This window comes from Gigantopelta aegis, chromosome 12 (assembly GCF_016097555.1).
Source record: "Gigantopelta aegis isolate Gae_Host chromosome 12, Gae_host_genome, whole genome shotgun sequence".
NCBI classification, from domain to species: domain Eukaryota; kingdom Metazoa; phylum Mollusca; class Gastropoda; order Neomphalida; family Peltospiridae; genus Gigantopelta; species Gigantopelta aegis.
This window is the reverse complement of record NC_054710.1, coordinates 16,788,238-16,803,150: the sequence shown is the minus strand read 5'-3', so window position 1 is coordinate 16,803,150 and position 14,913 is coordinate 16,788,238. Positions and strand designations below refer to the sequence as shown.

At 49.6% G+C, this 14,913-nt stretch overlaps 1 protein-coding gene across 4 annotated transcripts in view; it reads right to left on the bottom strand.

Moving 5' to 3' along the window:
• Positions 1-14,913, bottom strand: part of LOC121386299 (pleckstrin homology-like domain family B member 1) — a 190,635-nt gene that overhangs the window by 170,188 nt on the left and 5,534 nt on the right. For all 4 annotated transcript variants that reach the window (XR_005959629.1, XM_041517148.1, XM_041517151.1 and 1 more), the window contains exon 4: positions 12,161-12,343. Coding sequence is in view for 3 of the 4 variants with exons in the window: in XM_041517148.1 (XP_041373082.1) it covers positions 12,161-12,343 (183 nt within the window). In the remaining variant the exon portion in view is untranslated. The remainder of the gene's footprint in view (positions 1-12,160; positions 12,344-14,913) is intronic.

Sequence of the window (14,913 nt, the reverse complement as noted above, 5' to 3'; positions counted from 1 at the left end):
TTTGCCACTCAATCCCAGACCGACTGTGTATCAGGCGAGCACTTTACCACTCAATCCCAGACCGACTGTGTATCAGGCGAGCACTTTGCCACTCAATCCGACCGACTGTGTATCAGGCGAGCACTTTACCACTCAATCCCAGACCGACTGTGTATCAGGCGAGCACTTTACCACTCAATCCCAGACCGACTGTGTATCAGGCGAGCACTTTGCACTTCAATCCCAGACCGACTGTGTATCAGGCGAGCACTTTGCCACTCAATCCCAGACCGACTGTGTATCAGGCGAGCACTTTGCCACTCAAATCCCAGACCCGAACTGTGGCAGCAGGCGAGCACTTTTGCCACTCAATCCCCGACCGACTGGTGCATCAGGCAGAGCACTTTGCCACTCAATCCCCGACCTCTGTGCTCAGGCGAGCACTTTCCACTCAAATACCCGACGACTGTGCATCAGGCCGAGCACTTACAACACTCAATCCCCGACACGACTGTGTATCAGTCGAGCACTTTACCACTGGGATACCGTCCACGCCCATGGTGCCATTTCATATACAGACTTGAACCACCGAAGTTGCTACTTTTTAGAAAAAAAGGGGGAGTAAGGAGAAAAGGAAGGAAAAGGGGGATGAAGGGAGAAGGGGTGGAGGAAGGAAACCGGAGGGGGGGAGAAAGAGGAAAGAGGAGAAAAGAAAGGAAGGGGAAGTAAAGGGGGAGGAGGGAGGAAAAGAGGAAAGAAGAAAAAAGGGAGGGAAGAAGGGAAAAATGAGGGGAGGAAGGGGAAAGAAGGGATAAAAGAAAGAAAGAAGGGAGAAGAGGGAGATGGGGGAAGCAAAGATGGTGAAGGAAGAAAGTAGAAGGATTAGGGAGAATGAAGAGAGAAGCGGGGGGGAGGAGACAGGGGGGAGAGGAAAAAGGAAAAGGGGAAGAGGGGAAAGGAAGAAGGGGGGGAAGGGGAGGAAAAGTGGAGGAAAGGGAGAGATGGGGGAAAAAAAGGGAAAGGGAGAAGGTGAGAAGAAGAAGCGGGGGGGATGGGAGGAGGAGGAAGGGAAAGGGGAAGAAGAGGCAATGCAGGAGGAAAAAGAAGAAAGAGAGAAAGGGAGAAGGAGGGGGGGGAAAGATGAGGGAGAGGAGAAAAGGAAGGAGGGAGAGGCAAGGAAGATAAATAAAAGGGGGGAAAAAATAGGAGGAAAGGAAAGGGAAGAGAAGGAGGGAAGGAAGAAGAAGGAAAGGAAAAAGGGGGAAAGAGAGAGGAGAAGGAAAGGGAGGAAAGGGGAAAAAGGGCAGGAAGGTGGAGAGGGGCCCAAAAGAGAAAGAGAGGGGGAGGATCCAGCGGAGGGAAGGGAAGAAAAAGGGGGAAAGGGGGAGGAAGGAAAGAAAGGAAGGGGGACGGGGCGAAGGAGGGGGGAGAGGAAAAAGGAAAGGAGGGGAAGGTCGAAAAGGAAGAAGGGAAAAAGGGAGGTAAGAAAGGAAGAAAAAAGGGGGAGGGGGAGGAGAGAAGTGGAAAGGAGGAGGGGAAGGGGGGGGGGGGAGAACGAAAAAAGAAGAAGAGAAAGGGGAAAGGATCAAGGGAAGGAGGAAAGGAAGGGAAAGGGGGAGGGGAGGAGAAAGAAGAAAAAAAGGGGGAAGGACAGGAGAGATAGGGAGAATGGGGGGAGGGAGAGGAGGAGAGGGGGGGAGGAGGAAGGGGGAGTGGAAAAAAGGGAAAAAAAAACCTTCCGAAAAGGGGGGAGAAGGGAAAATGGGAAAGGGAAAGGGGGGAAAGGGAAGGACGAGATAAGGGGAGGAAAGAGAGGGCAAGAAAGAGGGGAGGAACAGAAGGAGGAAAGAAGGGGGAAAGAGAGGGGGGAAAGAGAGGAGGAGGAAGAAGGAAAAACAAGGACGGGGAGGGGAGACCACAGGGGAAGAAAGAAAAAAAAGGGGGGGAAGCTGAGAGAATCAAAACAAAAGAGGGAAAGAGGAAAGACAGAAGGAAGAAAGGAGAGGTAGGGAGGGGGGAGTAGAGGAAAAAAAGGAAAGGGGAAGAAGGAAGTGGAAGATATAGGGTCAGGGGACGGGAAGGGAAAAGGAGGGGGAGGAAGAAAAGGGAGAGGAAGGGAGAAACATAGAAAATCGGGAGGGGAAAAAGAAGGAAAGGGAGTAGAAAAGGGGAGGGGGATAAATGCGAGGCAAGGGGTAAAAGACTAGGGGGGAAAGGGGGGTAAAAGCAGGAGAGGGGGACATGAAAGGGGGAGAGAAAATAAAGAGGATGAGGAGGGACAAGAAAGGAAGGGGACTAGGCGGAAAAAAAGGCAAGAACCAAGAACAGGGAAAACAGAAAGGAAAGAAAGGTGGGGGAGGGGGAAAGAACAGAAGGGAAGGAAGTCAGAAGGGAACAAAGGGGGGGAGGGAAAAAGGAGTTGGGAAGGGAAAAGAGAGGGAAAAGGGAAGGGGGTGGGAGGCGGGAAAGAAAAAAAGTAAAAGGAGACGGGAGGGGGGAAAGGGGGGGGAGAAAGGGGAAGAGAGGTTCGCGAGGAATTAAAGGGGGAGGGAGGAGCGGAAGAGAGAAACGGAGGGGAGAAGCGGAAAGAAAAAGAAAGGAGGGAGTGGGGGGGGGGAAGGAGAGGTAAGAGGAGGGTGGAAAGGGTTGGGGGGGAGAAGGGGGGGGGGGGGGAAAAGGGAAAGTGAAAAAGGAGGGAAAGAGACAGGAAAGAGGGGGGGAAGGGGGGAAGGGGGGAGGGGGGGGAAGGGGGGAGGAAAAGGGGAGGGGAAAGAGAGAGAAGGGAAGAAAAAAGGAAAGGAGGAGAAGGGAAGGAAGGAGGAGGAAGGGGGGTAGAGGGAAAAAAAAAAGAATAGGAAGGGAAAAAGAAATAGGGGGGATAAAAGAGAAAGGGAAGAAAGGGAAAGGGAAGGAGAAAGGAAGGGGGGAGAAGAGGAGGAAAAGAAGGAGAAAGAAAAGAAAGGGGGGGGGGAAAGGAAAGAAAAGGAGAAAGGATAAGAAAAGGAAGGGAAGAAAAAAAAAAGGGGAGGGAGGGGAGGGGGAAAGGAGAACATAAAGAGGGAAAAGGGGAAAAAGAGAAAAGAAGGGGGGAAGAAGAGTAGGAAAGAGGATAAGGGGGAAAGAAGTGAAAGGGAGGGCTTTTAATAAAAGAGGGGAGAGAACATTGGAAACAGAAAAGTAAAATAAGAGCAGGGGGGGGAAAGGAAGGGAAAGGAAGAAGGAGGGAAGAAAGAAAGAAAAAAAGAAGGGGGATGGAAAGAAAAAGGGGGGAAAGGAAAGGAAGAAGAGAAAAATGGAAAAGGAATGAAGGGAAGGAAAAACAGAGGAAGAAGGAAGGGTAGGGAGAAAAAGGGGGGAAAGAAAGAGGGGGAAAAGAGGAAAGGAGAAAAAGGGAAAAGAAAGGGGAGGGGAAGAAGGGAAAGGGGGGAGAGGGGAGGGAGGGAAGGAAAAGGAAGGTGGGATGAAGGGGGAAGGGAAAGGAAGAAGGGGGAAAGGGAAAGAGAAAGGGGAAAGGAAGTTGGGGGGGAGGAAAAGAGGGAAGGGGGAAGAGAAGAAGGGAAAAGAAGAGGGGGAGAGAGGTAGGAAAGGGGAGATAAGAAGGGGGGGGAGAAGGAGATGAGGAGAGGGAGGGGGGGGGAAAAGAAGGAAGGGGGGGGGGGGAAAGGAGGGGAAAGAAAAAGGAGGATGAAGAGGTGGAATGGAAGGAGAAAATGGTGGGGGAAAAATGGAGAGGGAGGGGGAAGGGAGAGAGAGGGGGAGGGGGGGAGGTGAGAGATCGGTCGTGAGGATTGAAAATGGAGGGAGAGGGAAGAAAGGAGAGGATGGCCTATATGATAGGAGAAAGGGGAAAAAGGAGAGAAAAGAGGGGAAAAAGGAAAAAAGGAGTTGGTTAGGGAAAAGGGAAAGGTGAGATAAAAGAAAGAGTGATAAGAGGGATAGTGAAGGTGGGGGTTTTTGTAAAAGAGGAGTATGGGGAAGAAAGGAAAAGAAAATAAAAGTGGGGAAGGAGTGTGAGGGACTGATTAAAGGGGAATGGAGGGAAAAGGAAAAAGGGGGGTAGGGGGAAGAGGGAAGAAAGGAAAGAAGTGAGGGAGGAGGGAAAGTAGGGAAAAGAGGGGTGGAGTGAAAGGAAGAAAGAGAAGGGAGGTAGTGAGGGGGGAAAGAGAGAAAACCAAGGGAAGGGAGGGGGGAAGTGGATGAGAAAGTGTGAAAAAAGGAGAGTATGGGTATGAGAGGAGAAGGAATAAGGAAAAAGGAGAAGATAAAGGAAGGGGGATGGGGGAAAAAGAAACGAAAGAGGGTGGACGTAGGAAAGGAAGGGAAAGGGAAGAGGAAGGGGAATACCGCAAAGGGAGAGGGGAAAAAGGGGAAGAAAGATAAAAAGGAAAATAAAGAATGGGAGGAAAGAGGGGAAGGAAAGAAAAGTAAGGGGGAGAGGGGATGAAAGAAAGAGGGAGGAGGGGGAGAGGAAGAAGAAAAATAGGAAGGAAATAGAAGAGTATGAAGAATGGGAAAAGGGGGGGTAGAGGCGTGTAAACAGAGAAGAACAATAGGAAAGAGATGAGAAGGAGAAAAGAAGAGATAAAGTGGGTAAAGAGAAAGAGGTATGGAAAGAAAGATGGGGTGAAGGGGGGAAAAGGAGTAGGGAAAGGAAGAGGAAAAGAACAGAAGAAAAAAAAGAAAAGGGGAAAAAGGAAAGTGGAAAGAAAAGTGGAAAAGGGGGGGGGAAAAAAAGAGAGAACAAAGAAAGGGAAAATGAAAAGGAATTATGGGCGATATAGGAGGCCAGAGGGTAGAAGGAGAAGAGAAGAAGAAGGAAAAAAGGAAAAAAGAAATAAAAAGAACGTTGAAGGATAGGAAAAAAAGGAGGGGGGGGAAAAAATGGGGGGAAAAAAAAGAAAAGGGAAAAGGGATGGAAGAGAAAAGAAAAAGGGGGGGGAAATGAACGAAAAAATGGGGGAGGGGAAAAGGGAAGAATGAGTAAAGGAGTTAAAAAGGGGGAAGGAAGAGAAAGAGGGGGGGTGAGAGAGGGGGACGAAAAGAGGTCATGGAAGAGAGGAGATGGGAAAGATAGAAAAAAGGGTGGGTGGAAAACGGAGGGAACAAAAGAGAAAAGGAAAAGCGTAGGTAGAAGGTGACGAAGGTGGCGGAGAAGTGGGGGGGGGGAAGAGGGAAAAAAGGGGAAAAAGAGCAAAAAGTAAAGGGGAAAAAAAAAGAAAGAAGGACAGGAAAAAGAAAGGAAAGGGGGGGTGGGAATAAGATGGGGAGAAAGGGATGATGAGGGAGCAGATGGGGGGGGAAAAAAAAAGTGGAAAAAAAAAGAGGTGGTGGGGGCGGGGGGGGGGGAGACAAGGACAGGGGGAAAAGAAGGGAGGGAGGGGAAAAAAGAAAAGGGGAGACAGAAGGGAGGAAAAAAAGGGAAGGAAGGGGGAGAGAAGGGGAGAAGAGGAAGGAAAGAAGGAAGGGGGAGGGGAGAAGAGGGGGAGGGGAAGGGGGGGGGAAGAGGGGGGAAAAGAGGAAGAGGAAGGGGGGGGGAGAAGGAGAGGAGGAAGGAAAGGAGGGGGGGGAAGAAAAGGGGAGAGGGGGGGGAAGGGAGGGGGGAGGGGAGAGGGGGAGGGGGGGAAAGGAGAGGGGGAGAGGAAGGGAAAAGGGGGGGGAGAAGGGAAGAAGGAAGGAAGGGGGAGGAGAGGAAGGGGGGAGGGAGGGGGGGGGGAAGAAGGGGAGGAAGGAGGGGAGAGAGGAGAAGGAGGAAAGGGAGGAAGAGGAGAGAGAAGGGGAAAGAGGGGGAGAGAGGAGAAGAGGGAGGAAGGGAAGGGAAGAGAAAGAAGAGAAGGAGGGGGAAAGGAAGGAGGGGAAGAAAGGGAGGGGGAGGAGAAGGAGGGGAAGGGAGGAAGAGAAGGGAGGGGAGGGGAGAAGAAGGAGAAGGAAAGGAGAGGAGGGGAAGAGGAAGAGAGGGGGAAGGGGGGGAAAGAGGGGGGGGGAAAGGAAGGGGGGGGAGGAGGGAGGAAGGGGAAGGGAGGGAGGAAGGAGAGGGGAGGGAGGAGAGGAAGGGGAAGGAAGGAGGAGGAAGGGGGGAGAAGGGGGGGAGGGGGGAAGGAAAGGGGAGAGAAGAAAAGGGAGGGGAGGGGAGGGAGAGGAGGAAGGAAGGGAGGGGGAAGGAAGGAGAGGGGAAAAGGGGGAGGGGGAAGGGAAGGGAGAGGGGGGGAAAAGGAAGGGGGAAGGGGGGGAAGGAGAGGGGAAGGGAGGGGGGAAGAAGGGAAGGGAGGGGGAGAGAGGGGGGAAAAGGGGAGGAGAGGGAGGAGAGAGGAGGAAAGGGGAGGAAGGAGGGGGGGGGGGGGAGAGAAGGGAGGAGGAGGAGGGAGGAAAGAGGAAGGAAGAAGGAGGAGGAGAAGAGGGGGGGAGAGGGGGGAGAGAAGGAGGGGGGGAAGGAAGGGGGAAGGGGGGGAAGGGAGGGGAGGGAGAGAGGGAGGAAAGGAAGGAAGGGGGGGAGAGGGGAGAGGAAAAGGGAAGGAAGGAAAAAGGGGGGAAGAGGAGGAAGAGGAGGGGGGGAGGAGGGAAGAAGGGGGGAAGGGGGAGGGAAGGGGGAAGAAAAAGGGGAGGAAGAGGGAAGAGGGGAGGAGAGGGGAGGGGAGAGAAAAGGGGGGAAAAAGAGGAAGGGGAGGAAAGAAGGGGAGGAAGGAGGGGGGGAGGGAGGGGAGGAAGGGGAGGGGGGAAAGAAAAAGAAGAGAAGGGGAGGAAGGGAGGGGGAGAGAGAGGGGGGGAGGGAGGAAGAGAGGGGGGGGAGAAGAGAGGGAAGGGGAGGGGGGGGGGGGGAAGGGAGGAAGAGAAAAGAAGGGGGGAGAGAGGAAAAGAGGGGGAGAGGGAGAGAAGAGGGGAGAAAGGAAGGGGAAGGAGGAAGGAGGGGGAGGGGAGGGGGGGGGGAAGGAGGGGGGAAGGGGGGAGAAGGGGGGGAGGGGGGGGGAGAGGAAGGAAGGGAGAAGGGAGGAGGGGGGAGGGGAAGGAGGGAAAGGGAGGGGGAAGGAAGGAAGGGGGGGGGAGGGGAAGGAAAGGGAGGGGGAGGGGGGGAGGAGGAGAGGAAGGAGGAGGGAGGGGAGGAGGGAGGAGGGAAGGGGGGGGAGGGGGGGGAGAAGGAAGGGGGGAGGGGGAAGGAGGGAAGGAGAGGAGAAGAAAGGAAGAAGGGGGAAGGGGGGGGAGAAGGAAGGGAGGGGGGAGGAGGAAGGGAAGGAGAAAGGAAGGAAGGGGAAGGAAGGGGGGAAGGGAGGGGGAGAAGGGAGGAGGGAAGGGGAGGGGGGGGGGGAAGGAGGAAGGGGGGGGGAGAAGGGAGAGGAAGGGGAGGAGGGGGGGAGGGAGGGGGGAAGGAGGGGGGGAGAGGGAGGAGAGGAGGAGAGGGGGGGGGAGGAAGAGAAGGAAGGAAGGAGGGAGGGGGAAGGAGGAGGGGAAGGGAGGAGAAAAGGAGGGGGGGAAGGAAGGAAGAAGGAGAGGAAAGGGGAGGGGAGGGGGAGGAGAGGAAGGGAGGAAGGAAGGGGGGGGGGGGGGGGGGGGGAAAGAAGAAAGAAAGGGGGGGAGGAAGAAGGGAGGAAGGGAGGAGGAGGGAGAAGGCAGGGAAGGGAGGGGGGAGGGGGGGAAAAAAAAGGAAGGGGGGGGGGGAAGGAAGGAAGAGGGGGGGGGGAAGGAGAGGGGGGAGGGGGGAAGGAAAGGGAAGGAAGGAGAGGAAGGAAGGAAAGAGGGGGGAGGGGGGAAGAAGAGGAAGGAAGGGGGGGAAGGGAGGAAGGGGGGGGAGGAAGGGAAGGAGGAAGGAAAGAAAAAAAGGAAGGAAGGAAGGAAGGAAAGGAAGAAAGGGGAAGGAGGGAAAGAGAGAGGAAAGGGGAGGGAAGAGAGGAGGAAGGGAGGAGAGGGGAGAAGGAAAAGAGGAGGAAGGGGAGGAGGAGGGAGGGGAGAGAGGGGGGGAGGGAAGGGGGAAGGGGGGAAGAGGGGGAAGAGGAGGGGAGGGGGAAGGGAGGGAAGAAGGAGAGGAGGAGGAGGGAGGGAGAGGGGAAGGGAAGGGGGAAGGAGAGGAGGGGGGGGGAAGGGGGAGAGAAGGAGGAAGGGGGGAAGGAAGGAAGGGGGGGAGAAGAAGGAAAGAAGAAAAGGGAAGGAGGAAGGAAGGAAGGGAGGAAGGAAAGAAGAGGAAGGAAGGGGGGGGGAAGGGGAAGGGAGGAGGGGGAGGAGGAAGGGAGGGGAAAGAGGAGGGGGAGGAAGGGGGAAGGAGGGGGGGGAGGGGGAGGAAGGGGGGGGGAGGGGGAAGGGGGGAAGAAGGAAGGGGGGAGGGAAGGAGGAAGGGAAGGGAGGGAAGGAAGAGGAGGAAGGAAAGGAGAGGGAAGGAGAGGAGGGGGGGAGGGGGGGGGGGGGAAAGAGGGAGGGAGGAAGGAAGGAGAGGGGAAAAGGGAGGGGAAGAAAGGAAAGGAAGGGAGGAAGGAAGGAAGGGGGGAAGGAAGGAGGAAGGGGGGGAGGAGGAGGAAGGAGGAAGGAAGGAAGGGGGGAAGAAAGGGGGGAGGAAGGGAAGGAGGAAGGGAAAGGAGGAGGAAGGAGGGGGGAGGGGGAAGGAGGAGAGGAAGGAAGGGGGAAGGAAGGGAGGAGGAGAGGGAGGAAGGAAGGAAGGAAGGCAGGAGGAGGAGGAGGGGGAGAGGAAGGGAGAGGAAGGAAAGGGGGAAGGGAAAGGAAGGAAGGAAGGGGGAGGAAGGAGAAGGAAGGGAAGGAGAGGAAGGAAGGGGAAGGGGAGAGAGAAGAGGGGAGGAAGGAAGGGGAGGGAAGGAAGGGGAGGAAGGAAAGAGGAAGGAGGAAGGAAGGAGGGAAGGGAGGGGAAGAAGGGGGGGGGGGGGGGAAGGGGGGGAAGGGGGGAAGGAGGAGGGAAGGGGAGGAGAGGAGGAAGGAAGGCAGAAGGGAAGGCAGGAAGGAAGGAAGGCAGGAAGGAAGGAAGGCAGGAAGGAAGGAAGGCAGGAAGGAAGGCAGGAAGGAAGGAAGGCAGGAAGGAAGGCAGGAAGGAAGGCAGGCAGGAAGGCAGGAAGGAAGGAAGGAAGGAAAGTAAGTCACAAAGGAAAAGCTGCTATTGGGTGTTAAAGGAATATGAATGAACAGTTTTCTATTTTTGTTGTAACAGTTTATTGAGCTATGATGAATACTGTACAGTATTATTGCATCATGAAAGTCTTGCAAGTGGTCAACAATGGACAAAAAACTGTGTGTAGAAAGTACGCTGTCCTGGGTACACACACCTCAGCTATCTGGGGCAAGTTCTATTACAGAAAACACAAGCTGTTGTTTTAGCAGTGAGGTCAGGTGAAAGTTCAGACCATGTGTTGTTTGATTAAATTCAAATAAAACAATACAAATACAGTTTCTGTGCACTTATTACTTACGTTTTACGAGCTACAAAATACACTTATTACTGTAGAGCTAGAACGTTTTGTGAGATACAAAGTACTGCAAAAACTGCAAGTGACTACTGAGTACAGTACTTTTTCAGACAAAAGTATCAGTACTATCAAAAATATTAATATAATTTAGCCTCTGCATAATATGTTTCAAAATGTTGCTCCTGGCAACGATACTGACAATGAGTTACTAAATTGTCACAGAAAACCACTGATAGGTGAACATTTAATGCATTAATCTTCTGATATCTTTACCGGCCTCGGTGGCATCATGGTTAGGCCATCGGTCTACAGGCTGGTAGGTACTGGGTTCGGATCCCAGTCGAGGCATGGGATTTTTAATCCAGATACCGACTCCAAACCCTGAGTGAGTGCTCCGCAAGGCTCAATGGGTAGGTGTAAACCACTTGCACCGACCAGTGATCCATAACTGGTTCAACAAAGGCCATGGTTCGTGCTATCCTGCCTGTGGGAAGCGCAAATAAAAGATCCCTTGCTGCCTGCCATAAGAGTAGCCTCTTCAGGTTTCCTCTAAAAACCAGTATCAGAATGACCATATGTTTGACGTCCAATAGCCAATGCTAAGATAAAAAATCAATGTGCTCTACTGGCGTCGTTAAATAAAACAAACTTTACTTTTTTACTTTACTTCTGATATCTCGCAAGTCTACATACTGTATACTGTACATTCCCCAATTCATATCCCCCAGCGTTTTGCACACAACACTCATCAGAAATAATAATAATAGAACACAGGAAATAGATTAACTTTTTTTGTTTTTCAATGGAAAATACCTGGGAATTTTAAGTTGAAAAAGTGAAAACTATGGCAGCACATCGCGGTCATGTTGAGAAATCAATAGCTGATTGTGACAGCTAATTTGATAATAAATTTGATCATTTTACCAACAACGAAAACCACCAAATATTGGGATATGAATTGTAGTTTGTTTTTAAAATAAATTCTGGTCAGAAAAACACAGTTATTGGGAACAATGGACATAAATACTGGACATCTGGCCACAAATGCCTGCAAGTAAATGTGACTTTTTAGATTTTTTGCTAATATCATAAAAATTAGAAAAGCCCACTTTATTTTATGTATTTATAAAACACCACAGTACAGCGGTTATCACCTTGTCATTAGTGCTATCACCACAGTACAGCTACTAGTGGTTATCATGTAGTTGCTGGTGCCATCACCACAGTACAGGGTTTATCACCTTGTCATTAGTGCTATCACCACAGTACAGCGGTTATCACCTTGTCATTAGTGTTATCACCACAGTACAGCTACTAGTGGTTATCATGTAGTTGCTGGTGCCAACACCACAGTACAGCCACATAGTTGCTGGTGCCAACACCACAGTACAGCCACTAGTGGTTATCAGTACAGCACAGTACTAGTGGTTATCACGTAGTGGCTGGTGCCAACACCACAGTACAGCCACTAGTGGTTATCACGTAGTTGCTGGTGCCAACACCACAGTACAGCCACTAGTGGTTATCACGTAGTTGCTGGTGCCAACACCACAGTACAGCCACTAGTGGTTATCACGTAGTTGCTGGTGCCAACACCACAGTACAGCCACTAGTGGTTATCACGTAGTTGCTGGTGCCAACACCACAGTACAGGGTTTATCACCTTGTCATTAGTGCTATCACCACAGTACAGCGGTTATCACCTTGTCATTAGTGCTATCACCACAGTACAGCTACTAGTGGTTATCATGTAGTTGTTGGTGCCAACACCACAGTACAGCCACTAGTGGTTATCACGTAGTTGCTGGTGCCAACACCACAGTACAGCCACTAGTGGTTATCACGTAGTTGCTGGTGCCATCACCACAGTACAGCCACTAGTGGTTATCACGTAGTTGCTGGTGCCAACACCACAGTACAGCCACTAGTGGTTATCACGTAGTTGCTGGTGCCAACACCACAGTACAGCCACTAGTGGTTATCACGTAGTTGCTGGTGCCAACACCACAGTACAGCCACTAGTGGTTATCACGTAGTTGCTGGTGCCATCACCACAGTACAGCCACTAGTGGTTATCACGTAGTTGCTGGTGCCATCACCACAGTACAGCTACTAGTGGTTATCACGTAGTTGCTGGTGCCATCACCACAGTACAGGGGTTATCACTTTCTCACCATTGCTATCACCACAGTACAGTGGTTAACACCTACTCGCTAGTGTTATCACCACAGTACAGCGGTTATCACCTAGTCACTAATACTATGATAAATTCACTTAAACTTTAAGTGAATATATGTGAGTAAAAGTTATAAACTCAATGTGGTTTTTGTCAAAAATTAATCCAGAAGTGAAAAGGTTCATTCGTATTAAAGGGACATACCATAGTTTTTAAACACTAAGGCAAATTATTTACTATTAAGCTGTTTTTAATAACTGAAATCATACTTTACTTAAGATTTTATGGTTTAGATGATCAATTCCCATACATTCGAAGTGTCTTTGGTCATCCTGGTGTTTTTAATATGACAAAATGCATTTCTCATATTGTTTGAGAAGTAACAGTTGGGAGTTGAGTTTTAGTCTATTTTTAGAGGGTATTTCACCATTTCAAAGTCACAGAGTCATATTTCACTTAACTGTAACGTTATCCAAATGTGTTTATAGATTAACTAAACTTAGTGTTAATTTTCACGGGTTAAAAAACTAGGGTATGTCCCTTTAAATAGAGTTGATGAATTAACGACACCCCACATAAGATTAACATTAATTAAGATCAACAGCAATCTTACCTTGAGCGAGACGTGTTGGCTTGTCTATGATAACTCCATCAATGGCGGTGAGATGGGCGATGGGCACGAGCGTGATGACGCTGTCACAGTTCTCAATGTAGCAGTGGTCAGCCTCCACCCCGGTGCCCTCTAACACGATGTCGGGCATCTTGTACTCCGACCCACTCCCCATCGTTGTGCGACCTGCAACACAGTGACAGTAGTTTCTAAGCGAAATGTTAACAAGAGTACCAGTGAGGTACATAATACGCCCATCAGGAGTTTGATGGGTGTATCATAGATATATTAATGAATATGTTACGGGTATGATTCAATTCTAATTATGTGAAATTTTTGCAATGGGATGGATGAACAGTTTGTTTTGGACTAGCCACCATCCCAAGTTGTTCCTACATGTGAGGTTTGATGGTCCTGTATGTAAGATATGATCCGGACATGGGCAAACACCTCAGCTATCTAGGCTATCTGTCCAGGACAGTAGGTTAGTTGTTAGTGTACTAATATTTTTTTTGCCAGATACTTGAATAAATAACATTCATTCATCCATTAATTTCAACTTATTTTCATGCTTATATCCAATTAAGGTTCAAGCACGCTGTCATGGGCAGACACCTCAGCTATCTGGGCTGTCTGTCCAGGACAGTAAGGTTAGTTGTTAGTTGTTAGTGAGAGAGAATAGGGTGTAGTGGTCTTACACCAACCCATTGAGTTGTTAAAACTCGCTCTGGGTGGGAGCCGGTACCGGACTGCGAACCCTGTACCCACCAGCCTTATGCCCAATGGCTTAACCACTGTGCCACCGAGGTGTGTTTGTCACACAGCCAGTCTCGTGTCACATATTGGTTTCAATACTTTGTAACATATTAAAAATAAAGTGTAATACTTTTTTTATTTGACTAGATAGAAAATTAAAGGAATATTCTCGAAGTAACAAATGCCACATTTCACTATTTTGACACGTGTTTATCTTAAATGATTACAAATTACTCAGTCCCAACATATAATGTGTAACTACAAATGACAATAACTGTAGTGATAACACAACTGAATGAATGCTTAACAATAAAAATACACATCAGCTATAGTGTCACAAAAGGTAAGTATATAAAATATAATTTATATATGTATGTAAGTAATAGCGATAACACATGCATTTTACACACTTATGTTAGTATTTTGCTTTAGTAAATGATTTTATAATGTTAAAACGAGATTATAATGTCAAGCCATTGCTCATTAATTGCCAAATATGATTTGAAGATGAATTTGGTAAACACATACATGTACAGGTTGCATAGTACCAAAGAAGAGAGTACCGTGTCAAAGTTTGACGTGCACCGTCAAATATTTACGGAGTAAAAGCAGCTGTGGGTGTGATTGGTAGTAATATGTGACATTGATTATTTGTGCAAATACTATTATCCATTGACAATAAATAAATACACTTTTATTTGTCATACAGTTGTTATGCAGTATATACCAGAGGTTGAAACTAATGCGGGGTACCCCCAAAAATGGAACTGCAATTTTCAGCAAAAATGATGGTTGCTATTAAAAACATAAATTAAATCTCTTAAATGATACGTGACCCCCCATTTTCTTGCAGCTAGATTAGATGTGAGGTGCCACACTTTCTATTGCTGTACTTCCTGGGTGTGTTGAAACGCTGCTTATATCAGTTTTATTAGTAAACGTTAACATTATCGGCAATAGGAATTGATTTGGTCTAATGGAACCTACAAGTAAATTCTATCATGGTGTCTGATGATGCCTCAGTCTGTTTGGAGAATTTGCCACACTGATGAGACTGCATTTCTATGTAGCTAGTAAATTTGTATTACAGATTTATCCAATTAATTACATCCAACATAGGGACATGTGGTCATTAGTGACCCCCCAGCCAGCTCATCAACGCCTCCGGAAGTTGTTGCGGTTCCAGCGGGAGTCCAAGAGGAGGAAGGTGTCTGCGGCCACCATACCAAAGACATCCGACCAACCCGATTGGACTCTCGTCTGCGACAAGCTGCCAGCTAAATACCGAGGAGCAGTCTACGGCGACTTTACCGATAGCGCTCTAATCAAGGGCCCTTGGAGAGAAGATCATTGGCGCCAACTTCCAACTGGACAAGGGAAGTACCAGCTACAAGGAGCCCTTCACTCGGACCAACTCTACGTGACGGCACAGCAGGACGGACTGTACAGGCAGGGACTCCTGATGCCATCGATGCCCAACGCAACCATCCACTGCATCTTGAAGATGGTACTGCGGGACATCTATCCAGGAGCCATCAACAGAAATATTGCCATGTTGACTGAAGGACTCCCCAACGTCAGGCCTGAACAGTCCATCACTTCGCCACGAGTCCTCCTTTTTTGGGCTTAGTTGGACTTTAAAAAATTTCGGCCGCGGCTCAAAATTCTTATGTTTATTTTTTTTTATAAATAGTCCAACGCACTTTACTTTGGTGCCCAATCAATTGCTCAAATCACCTTAAAACCTTTTAGGCCGAGCAGTCAAAAAATCTTTGGATTTAAATTCTTAGTCCAGACATGTGTAGAATGTCGTTAGGATTTTAGGACTTAGGTCTATCACCGACCACTAAATTTTTTATTGCAAATTCTGCCCACCTCAAACTTACCCCTCCCCCCTCCTGGTCCGGACTTAGTCACTGGCGAAAGTCAGAGATTAAGCCCGTGACAGGCGTGCGTGAAACCTTCGTGGTATATATGCACGTTTAAAAGCTTTCACTCAC